This window comes from Notechis scutatus, chromosome 1 (genome assembly GCF_049901735.1).
Source record: "Notechis scutatus isolate UNSWTSFEM ecotype Mainland chromosome 1, rNotScu1.2, whole genome shotgun sequence".
Lineage (NCBI taxonomy): Eukaryota > Metazoa > Chordata > Lepidosauria > Squamata > Elapidae > Notechis > Notechis scutatus.
The window spans coordinates 5,520,447-5,536,877 of record NC_142009.1 but is presented as its reverse complement, the minus strand read 5'-3'; the positions used below and the strand labels follow the sequence as shown (position 1 = coordinate 5,536,877).

Below are 16,431 nucleotides of genomic sequence, written 5' to 3'. Positions count from 1 at the left end.
TATTTGATTTGTCAATTGTTTACAAGATAATAAGTATAAGTATATACATAGTTATGAATACATGAAATGGGTACCTATAAGAAAGATAAAAGAAACAATAGGACAGGGACGGTAGGCACGTTGGTGCGCTTATGCACGCCCCCTACAGACCTCTTAGGAAAGGGGTGAGGTCAATAGTAGACAGTCTAAAGTTTTTGGGGTTTGGGGAAGAAACTACAGAGTCAGGTAGAGTATCCCAGACATTGACCACTCTGTTGCTAATTCACAGGGGAAGGAATGCTTAAGGATTGAAGGCTGGGTGGAAAATTCAGTCATGCAATAATAATAATAATCATTTAGAAAGAGGTTGCAATATAAACATAAAAAGAAACCATGAGATTGTTTTCCTCCTTTTCTTTCTGGCTGTTCTAGGGCAGGGCGGGCAGGCGCCAAAGCTGCTTCTCTCTCTCTCCCCTCTTTCCCTTTCAAGTTTTTTTTCAAAACAAACCTCCTTTTTCTAGGAAAACCCCACTGGGGAAGGGAGAACAGGAAGTTCAGAAGTGAGGATGGCCAGAGTTTGTTTATTTAAGGGTAATAAAGTCAGGAGACTTGGGAAAAAGGGGGGAGGGGGAGAGAGAGAGAGAGAGAGAGAGAGAGAGAAGAAAAACAGATGATGCAACCCGTGCGTCCCTGGATAGTCAACAAAGCAGCTGGGAGCACCTGGGCAGAGGGAGGGGCACGCACCTGCTTGCTTGCTTTCGGCGCCCAGGGCTGCCAATTGCTCAGTGAAGGTTGCAGCCGCTGCCAAGAGGGCCCGGCTAAGAATTGGGCCTGTTCCTGTCTCTACCCCCACCCATCCCCCAAAAAGTCTCAGTTCAGCTCATCGGCTTCCAATGCCTTCCAGATGGTGTGGTTCAAGTCACTTCCAGCCTATTGACTAGATTGACAGAGTCGGAAGGGACCTTGTAGGCAGTGGTGGGATTCAATTATTTGTTTAAAACTACTGGTTCTGTGGGTGTGGCTTATTTGGTGGGTGTGGCGTGGCGGCCATGTGACTGGGTGGGTGTGGCTTGGAGGCCATGTGACTGGGTGAGCGTGTCTTGGAGGCCATGTGACTGGGTGGGTGTGGCTTGGTGGTCATGTGACTGGCCTATTGACTAGATTAACAGAGTCGGAAGGGACCTTGTAGGCAGTGGTGGGATTCAATTTTTTTAAACTACCGGTTCTGTGGGCGTGACTTATTTGGTGGGCGTGGCTTGGTGGTCATGTGACTGGGTGGGCGTGGCTTGGTGGTCATGTGACTGGCCTATTGACTAGATTAACAGAGTCGGAAGGGACCTTGTAGGCAGTGGTGGGATTCAATTATTTGTTTAAAACTACTGGTTCTGTGGGTGTGGCTTATTTGGTGGGTGTGGCGTGGCGGCCATGTGACTGGGTGGGTGTGGCTTGGAGGCCATGTGACTGGGTGAGCGTGTCTTGGAGGCCATGTGACTGGGTGGGTGTGGCTTGGTGGTCATGTGACTGGCCTATTGACTAGATTAACAGAGTCGGAAGGGACCTTGTAGGCAGTGGTGGGATTCAATTTTTTTAAACTACCGGTTCTGTGGGCGTGACTTATTTGGTGGGCGTGGCTTGGTGGTCATGTGACTGGGTGGGCGTGGCTTGGTGGTCATGTGACTGGCCTATTGACTAGATTAACAGAGTCGGAAGGGACCTTGTAGGCAGTGGTGGGATTCAATTTTTTTTTAAACTACCGGTTCTGTGGGTGTGGCTTATTTGGTGGGCGTAGTGTGGCGGTCATGTGACTAGGTGGGTGTGGCTTGGTGGTCATGTGACTGGCCTATTGACTAGATTACAGAGTTGGAAGGGACCTTGTAGGCAGTGGTGGGATTCAATTTTTTTTTTTTTACTACAGGTTCTGTGGGTGTGGCTTATTTGGTGGGCGTGGTGTGGCGGTCATGTGACTGGGTGGGTGTGGCTTGGTGGTCATGTGACTGGCCTATTGACTAGGTTAACAGAGTCGGAAGGGACCTTGTAGGCAGTGGTGGGATTCAATTTTTTTTTACTACAGGTTCTGTGGGTGTGGCTTATTTGGTGGGCATGGCTTGGCGGTCATGTGACTAGGTGGGTGTGGCTTGGTGGTCATGTGACTGGCCTATTGACTAGATTAACAGAGTCGGAAGGGACCTTGTAGGCAGTGGTGGGATTCAATTTTTTTTTTAACTACTGGTTCTGTGGGTGTGGCTTATTTGGTGGGCGTGGTGTGGCGGTCATGTGACTAGGTGGGTGTGGCTTGGTGGTCATGTGACTGGCCTATTGACTAGATTAACAGAGTTGGAAGGGACCTTGTAGGCAGTGGTGGGATTCAAAAATTTTTTTTTTTACTACTGGTTCTGTGGGTGTGGCTTATTTGGTGGGCATGGTGTGGCGGTCATGTGACTGGGTGGGTGTGGCTTGGTGGTCATGTGACTGGCCTATTGACTAGATTAACAGAGTTGGAAGGGACCTTGTAGGCAGTGGTGGGATTCAATTTTTTTTTTTAACTACTGGTTCTGTGGGTGTGGCTTATTTGGTGGGCGTGGTGTGGTCATGTGACTAGGTGGGTGTGGCTTGGTGGTCATGTGACTGGCCTATTGACTAGGTTAACAGAGTTGGAAGGGACCTTGTAGGCAGTGGTGGGATTCAAAATTTTTTTTAAACTACCGGTTCTGTGGGCGTGGCTTATTTGGTGGGCGTGGCTTGGTGGTCATGTGACTGGCCGATTAAGTAGTTTAACAGAGTTGGAAGGGACCTTGCAGGTCATCTAGTCCAACCCCCTACCACCCAAGCAGCAGACCCTACTCCTGTGATGGCGAACCTATGGCGTGCCGGAAATGGCACACAGAGCCATCTCTGCTGGCACGCGAGCTGTTGCGCTGGATCAGGTCCACTGTGCATGCGCGCATGCCTGCCTCCTGAAGCCAGCTGCTTTCGGGGATCTGCCGTGCATGGGCGGGGCGCAAAATGGGGATATGGTCCTAAGTGTGAAAAATGGTTGTAAGTCATTTATTTCAGTGCCGCTGTCACTTTGAACAGCCACTAAATGAACTGTAATAATTCAGGGCAACCTGAGAGCTCCGAGGAGGAAGAGGGAACGGAGCTGTCAGAGAGAGAGAGAGAGAGAGAGACGGAGCCTGCGCCGTCCGTCAGCCCTCAGATGGAGAGTCAACAGCTCCCCCAGGTGTGGAGGTGGCTGATGAAAAAGAAGAGGAACAGCTGGGTCTAGTGCCTGACGCATGGATGCGCAGAAGGCAGAGGAGAGGAGAGCAGTGGAAATCTATGAGCCGGTCCTTGGGATGGAAGAGCCACCGCTGCTAGTGAAGCCCCCACCCTAGCTCTGGGGATAAAAGGCAGGGGGCGGAGATGAATAGGGGTGGCAGACAACTATTCATCTCCCCTACAGGACGTACTTGTTAGACTGCGGTAAGAGAGAGACAATTTTGGCGGGGCTGCTGGCATTCCTAATAAAGGAATGATTGATTTAACTCCAGAGGGGGGGGGGGGGGGGGGGGGGGGGGGGGGGGGGGGGGGGGGGGGGGGGGGGGGGGGGGGGGGGGGGGGGGGTTTGGTGGAGCTCGATGAATCCAAAGTTGGAATGAAGGTTGCCGGGGAGAAATATCAACCACCTCAGATATGCAGGTGATACCGCTCTAATGGCAGAAAGTGAAGAGGAACTAAAGACCCTCTTGATGCGGGTGAGGGAGGAGAGTGCAAAAGTTGGCTTGAAACTCAACATTAAGGAAACGAAGGTCATGGCACGCGACCCTCTCAATTCCTGGCAAATAGATGGGGAAGAAATGGAGGCAGTGGCAGATTTTTATTTTCCTGGGCTCCAAGATCACCGCAGATGGGGATTGCAGCCAAGAAATTAAGAGACGCTTGCTCCCGGGGAGGAAAGCTATGGCAAATATAGACAGCTTACTAAAAAGCAGAAACATCCCCCATGCCAACCAAAGTGCATAGAGTCAAGGCTATGGTTTTCCCAGTTGCAATGGATGGCTGCGAACGTTGGACCATGAGGAAGGCTGAGCGCCAAAGAACGGAGGCATTGGAACTCTGGGGCTGGAGGAGAAGACACCCTTGGACCGCAAGGCGATCCAACCGGTCAGTCCCAGAGGAGATCAACCCTGGCTGCTCTTTAGAAGGCCCGATCCTGAAGAGGAAACTCAAAATGGACTCACTGGAGAAGAGCCGAAGGCTACGAATGATGGAGAGAAGAAGGAGGAGGAGGAGGAGGAGGAGGAGGAGGAGGAGGAGGAGGAGGAGGAGGAGGAGGAGGAGGAGGAGGAGGAGGAGGAGGAGGAGGAGGAGGAAGAAGAAGAAGAAGAAAGAAGGAAGAAGAAGAAGAAGAAGAAGAAGAAGAAGAAGAAGAAGAAGAAGAAGAAGAAGAAGAAGAAGAAGAAGAAGAAGAAGAAGAAGAAGAAGAAGAAGAAGAAGAAGAAGAAGAAGAAGAAGAAGAAGAAGAAGAAGAAGAAGAAGAAGAAGAAGAAGAAGAAGAAGAAGAAGAAGAAGAAGGCACAGAAGGAGGGGGGCTGGATGGAATCACTGAAGCAGTTTGGCGTGAGCTTAAATGAACTCCAGAAGATGGTTGGAGGACAGGAAGGCCTGGAGGAATGTTGTCCACGGGGGTTGCAATGAGTTGGACATGACTTCGCAACCAACAACAACACAAGAGGGTTTTTTCGTGTTTGGGAGCCAGGTCAGAAGAGCTTATTTGAGGCTCTGGCTAACTCTGGGGGCAGTCACGTTAAAAAAACCACCACACCCCCAAAAGGGCCATGCCACCACCCCCACCCCCCGCAGTGGTGTCACGTCCAGGGTGAGAAACTGGCTAGTACTTACCCTCCGCATATCAGGAACTCGCTTGAAGCCCTCCGGCCCACAGTGGCCAGGGGGAGATCATCTGCAGGGGAAAAAAGAGACAGATCGCACAACAGTTTATACACAAAGTTGTTTGTCCACTTGCAATACCCCACTCAGGGAGCTATCGACTCAGATAAACAAACTGGCAGAAAACAACCGTCTAGTCAAGGAACTAGTAAGAATAAACCACAACAGGGCAAGGCGCTAGTATATAAACAGAGAGCTAACCCCACTCCCTTCTAGCGCTGATGATGTAACCTAGTTGGGTCATTCAATGTCTGCAAGAAAACAATCAAGCTCAGAGACCACCAAGGACCCTACAGTCCTCCTCCTTCCCTTCCTCCTCTTCTTCCCTCCCCCTCCATAACACCCCCTTCCTTCTAGCACTGACGATGTTACCTAGTTGGGTCATGAAACATCTGACAAAAACAACCCAATTCAGAGAGCACCAAGGATGCCATTTTCTCCTCCTCCTCCTCTACTCCGCACCCCCCCTTCCTTCTAGCACTGATGGTGTTACCTAGTTGGGTCATGAAACATCTGGAAAAAACAACAACAACCCAGAGAGCATCAAGGAGTCCATAGTCCTTCTCTTCCTCCTCCTCCTCCACTCCGCACCCACCCTTCCTTCTAGCAGTGATATTGTTACCTACTTGGGTCATGAAACAAACAAACTCAGAGAGAATCAAGGACTCCATAGTCCTCCTCTTCCTCCTCCAGTCCGCAAACCCCATTCCCCTTCTAGCACTGATGAAGTTACCTAATTGAATCTGCACGGAAACCCCCAAACTGAAAGAGCACCAAGGACCTACCTCCATCCATCCATCTATCCCAGCTTAATTGAGGAACCACCAAGAAAACACTCCCACACTAACACTGACAGGGTAAGCTGTGATACATAAACAGACAGCAACCCTTCCTTCCCCTTCTAGCCCTGATGATATTACCTAGTTGGGTCATGAAACGGCTGCAGGAAAACAACCACGCTCAAAGAGCACCACAATATCAACTGGGACTGCCTCTGCACTGGTCACGTGAGGATTTGTTTAACACCCCCCTCAGCGATGTGTTGACCTCCTTAATTAAGGTTGTTAAGTGAGAACTACCGTGTTTCTCCAACAATACGGCCTCCACCAATAGGAAGGCCCAGCATGTTTTATTGGCATAAAATCAAATAAAGCCCCCCCCCCAAATTTAGGCCTATTTTAAAACATGCAAAATGGGGGGAAGGGCGGGGGGGGGCTTGCCGTTAGGAGCGCCCCGCGGGTAGCAATCCCTCGCCACCAGCTGCTCCTAATGGGCGATCATGGCAGAGCGTGGAGAGCTCCCTACTCCTGCCAAGCACCTTTGCGCCAGACCCAAGACCTTCAGCGCCCGCCGCTGTTGATTTCCCTTCTGCCCATACCGCCGCCACGTTTGGAGCTGCCACTTCTACATTTGGAGCACCGCCACCGGTTGGAGCTGCCGCTTCCGCATTGGAGCTGCCGCCGTGTTTGGAGCTGCCACTTCTACATTTGGAGCACCACCGCCATTTGGAGCTGCCGCTTCCGCATTTGGAGCTGTCGCCGCGTTTGGAGCTGCCACTTCTACATTTGGAGCACTGCCGCCATTTGGAGCTGCCACTTCCGCATTTGGAGCTGCCGCCGCGTTTGGAGCTGCCACTTCTACATTTGGAGCACTGCCGCCATTTGGAGCTGCTGCTTCCGCATTTGGAGCTGCTGCCGCGTTTGGAGCTGCCACTTCTACATTTGGAGCTGCCGCCGCGTTTGGAGCTGCCACTTCTACATTTGGAGCACTGCCGCCATTTGGAGCTGCCGCTTCGCATTTGGAGCTGCCGCCGCGTTTGGAGCTGCCACTTCTACATTTGGAGCACTGCCGCCATTTGGAGCTGCCGCTTCCGCATTTGGAGCTGCTGCCGCGTTTGGAGCTGCCACTTCTACATTTGGAGCACTGCCGCCATTTGGAGCTGCCGCTTCCGCATTTGGAGCTGCCGCCGCGTTTGGAGCTGCCACTTCTACATTTGGAGCACTGCCGCCGTTTGGAGCTGCCGCTTCCACATTTGGAACCCCACCGCTGTTTGGAGCACTGCCGCTGTTTGGAGTTGCCATGTCCGCATTTGGAGCAGCCGCCACGTTTGGAGCTGCCACTGTTTGGAGCACCACCGACACTCCAAACACGGCGGCAGCTTGAAACGCGGAAGCGGCAGCTCCAAACATGGCGGCGGCGCTCCAAATGGCGGCGGCACTCCAAACACGGAAACGGCAGCTCCAAACGTGGCGGCGGAATGGGCAGAAGGGAAAGCAACAGCGGCGGGTGCCAAAGGTCTTGGGTCTGCAGCAAAGGTGTTTGGTGGGAGTAGGGAGCTCTCTGCGCTTCGCCATGATCACCTGTTAGGAGCGGCTGGTGGTGAGGCTGCCCGCAGGGTGCTCTAGATGAAGATGCAAGGGGGGGAATTAAGTCACCCCTGAAAAGACGGCCTAGCCGTTTTTTCGGGGCTCAAAAAAAAAAAAAATAAGGCCCGGTGTTAGGGATAACATTGGTTACCTAACTTAGTTTGGATAAAAATAATATATAAACTATGTTAGTGAGTTTAAGTGTATGTATCACTTTAAACTGTAAACCAAGTTTTTGGGTGCGGTTGTAAAATCACCATAAGAGGGAGCAAGAGAGCTCACTGTTTGCCCTGGCTTTTACTGGAATGCTGACAATGGATTGATGGTGATAACTGCGTGTTTGCTGAGAGAAGAAAAGGGGTTTGATTTTTCTTCATATCTCTGACTGCAAAAGAGATATATCACTGGACTGATTGATTGTAAGTTTAATGAACTCTTCTTCGACACTGGACTTTGCAAACTGAATAACCCCCGGACTGACTGAACTTAGTGTATGACATATGGACCATTTGACTATGCTATAACTCTTGCTGGAATAAAAACTATAATTAATAATTAATTAAAACTATAATTAATAAAACACAGCTGTCTGTTTACAGTATTTGTGCTACACAAACTCTCACTCACAAGCCTGTTATATCCTGGTTAGTGTGACTGTGCACCTGGGCCCATAACCAGTGTTAGGGATATACACCCTAGCAGAACGTGCAACGGCAGTCTAGCAGGCAGGCAGATATGTGAGACAAAAACGTTGTAGTAGCTTACTCTCAGTAAGACAGATACACTATGCAAGTTAAATAGTTTTTATTCCAGCAAGAGTTATAGCATGGTCAAACGGTCCATATGTCATACACTAAGTTCAGTCAGTCCGGGGGTTATTCAGTTTGCAAAGTCCAGTGTCAAAGAAGAGTTCATTAAACTTACAATCAATCAGTCCAGTGATTGGTAGCAGAGGTCGATGGATCGAAACGTTTTTTGTCTCACATATCTGCCTGCCTGCTAGACTGCCGTTGCACGTTCTGCTAGGGTGTATATCCCTAACACTCGGCCTTATTTTGTGAGAAACACGGTACCTGTAGAAGAAATGAAGCTATTTTTCTTTTTTCCCCACTGTCTGCCATAAAGTGATTAAAACCACCACCTAGGTTTGATCCTAAACGGTTCTTCCCAACTGCAATTCTATTCATATCTCCTGCTCTGGGTTTTGTAAAAATGTTGGTCTTTGAAGGTTCAGAAAAGGAAAGAGTTAAGAAGGCAAGGAATTCAAAGAGGAATGCATCCCTCTGATAGAGAGAAGAAAAACATGTTTCTGATTCCTTTGAATCTGAGATAACTGTACAAACACAGGTGCCCTGATAAATGAAAAAAGGAAAAGAAAAAGAAAAAGCTTGGGTACAAAACTTCTCAAATCCTTTACTGGTCTCGTGAAACAGATTTGCTCTGACCCTAATTGTGCCCCGGAGTGGTTCCCATGACACAGAGGTAACTGTTGCCCAGATTACAAAAAAAAGAAAGATTTTGGACAACTAAGAATACAAATCAAGGAGGAAGCTAACAATGGCTACCCACCTGCCTTCCACTGAGGATCTCTATACTGCATGAGTTAAAAAGAGGGCTGTGAAAATATCTACAGACCCCTCACATCCCGGACATAAACGGTTTCAACTCCTCCTACCCACAAAACGATGCTATACTGCACTGCACACCAGAACAACTAGACACAAGGACAGTTTTTCCTCAAATGACATCACTCTGCTAAACAAATAATTCCCTCAACACTGTCAAACTATTTACTAAGTCTGCACTATTACTATTAATCCTCCCAGCCTTCCTTTCACCCATCCCCTCCCACTTGTGACTGTATGACTGTAACCTTGTTGCTTGTATCCTTACAATTTTTATTTGTTTCCTAGTATGATTTATTGCTTATTTGTACCCTAGGACTATTATTAAGTGATGTACCTTATGATTCTTGATGAATGTTTTTTATTTTTTATTTATGTACACTGAGAGCTTATGCACTGAAGACAAATTCCTTGTGTGTCCAATCACACTTGGCCAATAAAGAATTCTGTTCTATTCTATTCTATTCTATTCTATTCTATTCTATTCTATTCTATTCTATTCTATTCTATTCTATTCTATTCTATTCTATTCTATTCTAATTTCTATTCTATTCTATTTTCTATTCTATCCTATCCTATCCTATCCTATATCTATTCCATTTAATTCTATTCTATTTTATTTTTCATTCCACTATTATTCTATACTATTCTATTTTCTATTCTATTCTATATTTTGTCCTATCCTATTTGAAATCTATTCCATTTAATTCTATTCTATTCTATTATCTTATTTCTATCCTATCCTATCCTCTCCGAAATCTATTCTATTCCATTCCATCCATTCCAACCACCAGATTGCAAAAACACCACAAGGGAGCGGTCGGACGAGGAGACCCGAACTCATTGGTAGCCTCACAATGCAACAAACAAGGACATCCATTCAATTTTGCAGCTACTAAGATTTATTTTTATTTATTTATTTGATTTGTCAATTGCTTACAAAATAATAGGTATAAGTATATACATAGTTATGAATACATGAAATGGGTACATATAAGAAAAATAAAAGAAACAATAGGACAGGGACGGTAGGCACGTTGGTGCGCTTATGCACACCCCCTACAGACCTCTTAGGAAAGGGGTGAGGTCAATAATAGAAAGTCTAAGGTTAAAGTTTTGGGGGTTTGGGGAAGAAACCACAGAGTCAGGTAGAGTATTCCAGACATTGACCACTCTGTTGCTGAAGTCGTATTTCCTGCAATCAAGTTTGGTGCGGTTAACCTTGAGTTTGTATCTATTGTTTGCTCTTGTGTTGTTATGGTTGAAGCTGAAGTATTCATTGACAGGTAAGTCATTGCAATGTATGATTTTATATACCATACTTAGATCAGACCGAAGACGGCATAATTCAAGCTTGTCTAGGTCTAGAATTTCAAGTCTGGTGGCATAAGGTATGACTGATGAGCTGTATTGGAGTATTGGTCTAGCAAATGTTTTGTATGTTCTAGTTAGTAGTGTGATATTACCAGAGAAAAAGCTACGTAGGATTAGGTTAACAACTCTTAATGCCTTTTTGGCTATGTAGTTACAGTGGGCTCTAGCGCTTAGATCATTAGAGATGAGTACTCCAAGGTCCTTGACAGAGTTTGGATCATCAACAAAATCTTGACTATTCAGCTTGTATTTTATTTTCTGATTTTTTTTGCCAACATGTAAGACAGAGCATTTATTTCTTGAGATTTGAAGTTGCCATTTGCTTGACCATTCTGATACATAGTCAAGATCTTTTTGAAGGGTAGCAGTATCGTCTGTGGTGTTGAATAGCTTTACATCATCAGCGAAAAGAATGCAGTTGCTCTTAATATGATCACAGAGGTCATTTATGTAGAGTATGAAGAGAGTTGGTCCAAGAACACTGCCTTGGGGGACACCACTATTGACAGGTACAGAATTTGACAGGACACTCCCAATTTTGACCATTTGTTGTCTGTTTGACAGGAATGCTTCTATCCAGTTATGCAGGTGTCCAGAGATACCATAAGATTTTAGTTTTAGGAGTAGTTTGTCATGTACTACTGAATCAAAGGCTTTACAGAAGTCTATGTAGATTGCGTCAATTGCTTTGCCCTGATCGAGTTGTGTAGTCCATATGTTTTTGCAGTGTAAGAGTTGCAGATTACAGGATAGTTTTTTCCTGAAACCAAATCGTTTATTGGAGAGTAGGTTGTTTGTCTCTTTTAAGTGGAGGATGATGGATTGGTTAATAATTGATTCCATGACTTTGCAGGTGACGCAGCATAAAGAGATTGGTCTGTAATTTTCAACTAGGCTGGGGTCTCCCTTTTTGAAGATGGGGATGACCATGGCCTGTGACCATAGGTTAGGCAAGGAGCTGGTCCTGAAAGATTTTTCAAAGATTATGCTTAGAGGTTTGGCTATGGCAGTGGATAGCTTTTTTAAGAAGTAGGCACATATTCCATCCGGTCCAATAGATAGAGATGGTTTTAGATTGCGTAGTGCTTTTTCAACATTGTCTTCTGTAAAATCAATATGTATTAGATCATTGTAGTTGTCTGTGGTTCGGCTAGGAAATACTGGGCACGATCCATTGCTGTTTACAAATACTGAGCCGAAGAATGTGTTAAAGAGGTTGGCTTTCATGGTGTCGTCGTTGCAGTCTTTACCATTAGGTCCTATCAGGGGTGGGATGGACCTTGAGTCTTTTAGTTTGTTGTTTACAAAATTGTAGAAAGCGCGGGTGGAATTGGTGCGTAGAAGGTTTTCCTCTTGTTTAATGTGATAATTGGTGCATTCAGTCTTTATCTGGTGGCATAAATTTTTGTATCGGCTTTTGAAATTGGCAATGTGACCAGATTTGTTTTTCCGCCAGAGTGATCTCTTTTTGGATTGAAGTTTCCTTATTGTTATGGGTAATTTGTTTTTTTGTTTGTTTTGGGAGTTGTTGTTGGTACATATAAGATTGTTGGACGAGCAGGCAAAAAAGCAAACAAACAGCCAGGGAAATGGTTGAAGCTGGGAAACAGGCCCCTTGTCAATCCAACAGGAGAGTGCGGGTTATTAGCTATTTTGGAGACAAGGGTTTGGCAGCACAAAGAAACAACAGCCAATGACTTATTTTTGTGTTTCCACGAAAATAAGATTGTGTCTCATATTAACTTTTGCTCCAAAAGACGCATTAGGGCTTATTTTCTGGTTAGGTCTTATTTTTGGAGAAATACGGTACTAAATGCCTCTATCTGGCTGACAATCTTAACTGGGGCTTATTTTCAGGGTAGGGTTTATATTACGAGCAGTCTGAAAAAAAATCATGCTAGGGCTTATTTTCCGCTTGGGTCTTATATTTTTTTTGAGGAAACACGGTACACAGCCATCAACACCTCAAATCAACAACTAAAAAGCCACACACAGCAGGCACCATATAAATACCACACACACAAAAGCCCCAAAGCACACACACACACACACTGCTAGAGAGAAGTTCTCGGAAAATGGGCTCCAAAGCTCGGAAGACAAAACTTCCAGTCCTGGTGACCGATCCAGATTGGATCCTGCAATACGAATCCAATCTGCTACAAAATCACACAACTTAACCCTGCCACGCCCCTCAGTGGAAGTCAGTTAAAGAGGAAAACGAGAATTGCGGGGGGGGGACACGGAGGGGAAGCGGCTGGTCATTCATAAAGTGGAAAAACTCACACAACTGGTCGGAAGAGATGTTGTGCGGAACCAGGACAAAGTCATCGGTGTCGCAGGAGGAATTCTTGCTACTGGTGCTGGCAGAATCTTTGGACACCTGAAGGTAATTCGGAGGCCCCAAGGGAGGAGAAGACAGGTTGTCTTCTTGGATGTGCTGCATATCTGGAAGGGACTGGAGAGAAGATGGATGCAGTCAGAGGCAACAAGTTTGCAAAGACAGATGGGGAAATTGATTGATTGATTGATTGATTGATTGAATTTATACTGCCGCCTATTCACCCATGGCGACTTGAGGCGGCTTACAGAATCTAAAACCATATTTAAAATAAAAAACAATAAAAACTAACAAAAATGATCAAATAAATAAAGTACAATAGAACAAACTCTGGGGAAAAAAATAAATACACCCCCCCCCCAATTCCCACCCCATCCTGCCCCGACGACAGCAGATCACACGAGCCATTTGATGGGCTCCATCCCACTCTGGATTCCCCAGGCCCGCTGGCAGAACCAGGCCTTCAGTGCCTTCTGGAAGAGTATTAGAGAGGGGGCCATTCTAATCTCTAGGGCAAGGGGCCTTCCAACTTGGCAAGTTTAAGACGTGTGGACCTCAACTCCCAGAATTCCTGAGCTAACATGACTGGAGGAGGAATTCTGGGAGTTGGAAGTCCACAAGTCTTCAAGCTGTCAAGTTTGAAGAACTCTGCTCTAGGGGAATGATGTTCCAGAGAGAGGGACCCACCACGGAGAAGGACCTTCTTCCGGGTCCCATCAAGTGTATCTCCCTCGGGGCAACATTCCCTGCCTTCCCGCTCTGGGATTCCACCTCTTATCTCTCTATAGCAGAAGGGCTGGCAGCTTGAAAGACCTGTGGACTTCAACTCCCAGAATTCCCTAGCCAGCTTGTTTGAGACTTCAGAAAAAGTGCAGAGAAGAGCAACTGAGGGGATTCAAGGCCTGGAGGCTAAAACGTATGAAGAACGGCTGCAGGAATTGTGTATGTCTGGCTTAATGAAAAGAAGGGCAAACCTCCTGACTTTATGATCCTAAAGAAAACCTTGGAATGTGCAGAAATGGACGGGTTATCAATGGAACTCAGAAACAAAGAGGAGTCAGAATACTATGAGATTTGGAACTTATGGTATAGGTGGCTGGAAGATAGACAAGAAATACGGTACATAAAAAGTCAAATAGAAGGATACAATAGAAATTGGTCAATATTACATGTAAATTTATTTGTGATAATTAGGATTAAATTTTGCATTATATCCAAATAAGCAAATGATCATTTGATACAATGAGAGAGCTGTCAATTAGAATGAACGCTCTATTGGCTCACGTTGCGACAAATGGAATGTTTTGATTTTATTGTATGTGTATACATTTATTTAATAAAGTATTTTTATAAATAAAGAAAAAAGAAAAGAAGGACTGGGTGGGGGGGGGGGGACGACATGATAGCAATCTTCCAGTATTTGAGGGGCTGCCAGAAAGAAAGAAAAAAAAAATGGATGGAAACTTAATTGCAACCTGGAATTGAGGAGAAATTTTCTAACAGTGAGGACAACAAAAAAAAAGTTTTTTTTTTTAAAAAAGTCATTAAACCAAAGCATTTTTTTTACTTTTGGCCAATGATATGCTCGGACAAGCTTGGGTACATATGCAGTTTCCGGCTACAATTCAGGGCCTCCTCTGCTGCTTGTTTTGACCTAAGATATCCCACAAGGAAAACACGCCCTCTTCGCTGAGCAATCACCTTCCCCTTAAAATTCACAAGGAAAAAAAAAAATAGTTCTTTGGTCCAGTTCACACAGTATTTTATTTATTTATTTACTCCCATTGATAGGGCTCGCCCATTTTCATCAAAGAAGCGACCTCCGGATGGGGCGTACAAGCAAAGCGGAGCGCAATTAATCCATACCTAAAAACCATGATCACGGTTAAGGATTAAAGAGGCACATTTAAAAACCATAAAAACAAAAGCGAGACCAAAGACAACAGCAGATTGAAGGGATGCAAATAAAAGTATGAACAAACATACTAACTAGTTCACCTGTCCCTGAGGGTCTGAGGCCTACTGGCCTAATCAGATCTTAACAGCCGTGGTTGGCACAGTGGTTAGAATGCAGCATTGTAGGATTTAGAGGTTGTGTGATAGCAGCCTTCCAATATTTGAGGGGCTGCCACAAAGAAGAAGGGGTCAACCTATTTTCCAAAGCACCAGAGGGCAGGACAAGAAGGAACAGATGGGGTAGGGTAGAGTAGAATAGAATAAGAGTATGGAATAGTATAGAGTAAATAGGTGTATAGAATAGAATAGAGTAGAATAATATAGAATAGAGCAGAATAGAAGTATAGAATAGTATAGAGTAGAGTAGAATAGGGGTATAGACTAGATTAGAATAGAGTACTGTAGAATAGAATAGAATAGAATAGAATAGAATAGAATAGAACAGAACAGAATAGAACAGAATACAGTAGAATAGGAGTGTAGAGTAGAGTAGAATAATATAGAATAGAATAGTATAGAATAGAGCAGAACAGAAGTATAGAATAGAGTAGAATAAAAATATAGAGTAGAATAGAGTAGAGTAGAATAGAATAGGAGTATAGAGTAGAGTAGAGTGGGGGGAGAAGTAGAGTAGAGCAGAATAGAAGTATAGAATAGAATAGAGTAGAATAGAAATATAGAATAGAATAGAGTAGAATAGAAATATAGAATAGAATAGAGTAGAATATAATAGAGAATATAATAGGATAGAATAGAATAGAAATAAGAATGGAATGAAATAGAATAGAGTAGAATACAATAGAACAGAAATAGAACAGAACATAATAGAATTAGAACAAGAATAGATTAGAATAGAAATAGAACAGAATAGGATTAGAACAAGATTAGACTAGATTAGGTTAGAATAGGAATAGAACAGGAATAGAACAGAATACAACCGAGAATGGAATAGAATAGAATTAAATGGAATAGAATTAGAACAGAACAGAACAGGAATTCTTTCTGGGCCAAGTGTGATTGGACCCACAAGGACTTGGTCTCTTGTGCATAAGCTCTCAGGGTGCACACATATAACAAATAAATGGTAAAGTCATGAGATACCAGCAGGAGAAGGTGGTAGGAAAGATGAGATATGAGGTGATCATAGCAACAAAGCCTGCTACATACAGTAGGTAAATTTCTTAGGCCTAAGACAGTGTTATGGGAATTAAAGATGGGAGCTTAATAAAGAGAGATCCAACCTAGAATGAAGGAGGAAGTTCCTGTCTGTGGCAGGGACACCATTGGATGCACAGGACAGGCCCATCCATCTGCCCTCCCCTTCCCCCAATTCAGAAATACAGATAACCAATTTTCCAAATCTAAGCAGAACTTACTGGAGGAGAAGCAAACCGGCAGGAGGGAGAGCTACCACAGGATCCGCCAGAGACTGACCCAGCAGGTGCTGGAACAGGTACAGGACAAGCTGAATGGAGGGGGAAAAAAAGGGCAGAAATGACACCACAGACAGGTGGGCTGCAAAACATGAACAATGTCAAAAGGCCAATCATCACTCTGCCCAGGGGTATCTGGGCAGGTGCATGCCTCCAGGACCTGAAAAAGGTGGGCTGCAGTCTAGGTGAGGGGTCTCCAAACTTAACCACTTTAAAAGTTTTGGACTACAACTCCCAGAGTTCCCTAGCCAGACACATGGACTTCAACTCCCAGAGTTCCCTAGCCAGACACATGGACTAATTCCCAGAATTCCCTAGCCAGACACATGGACTTCAACTCCCAGAATTCTCTAGCCGGACACATGGACTTCAACTCCCAGAATTCCCCAGCCATACCCGTGGACTTCAACTCCCAGAATTCCCCAGCCGGA

General features: G+C 45.3%; 1 protein-coding gene across 2 annotated transcripts in view; it reads right to left on the bottom strand.

Annotated features, from left to right (window-relative positions):
* Nucleotides 1-16,431, bottom strand: part of ULK2 (unc-51 like autophagy activating kinase 2) — a 141,681-nt gene that overhangs the window by 52,037 nt on the left and 73,213 nt on the right. For both annotated transcript variants that reach the window (XR_015750289.1, XM_087969553.1), the window contains 3 exons: nt 15,944-16,032; nt 12,557-12,728; nt 4,861-4,921 (listed from right to left, as the gene is read on the bottom strand). Coding sequence is in view for 1 of the 2 variants with exons in the window: in XM_087969553.1 (XP_087825679.1) it covers nt 4,861-4,921; nt 12,557-12,728; nt 15,944-16,032 (322 nt within the window). In the remaining variant the exon portion in view is untranslated. The remainder of the gene's footprint in view (nt 1-4,860; nt 4,922-12,556; nt 12,729-15,943; nt 16,033-16,431) is intronic.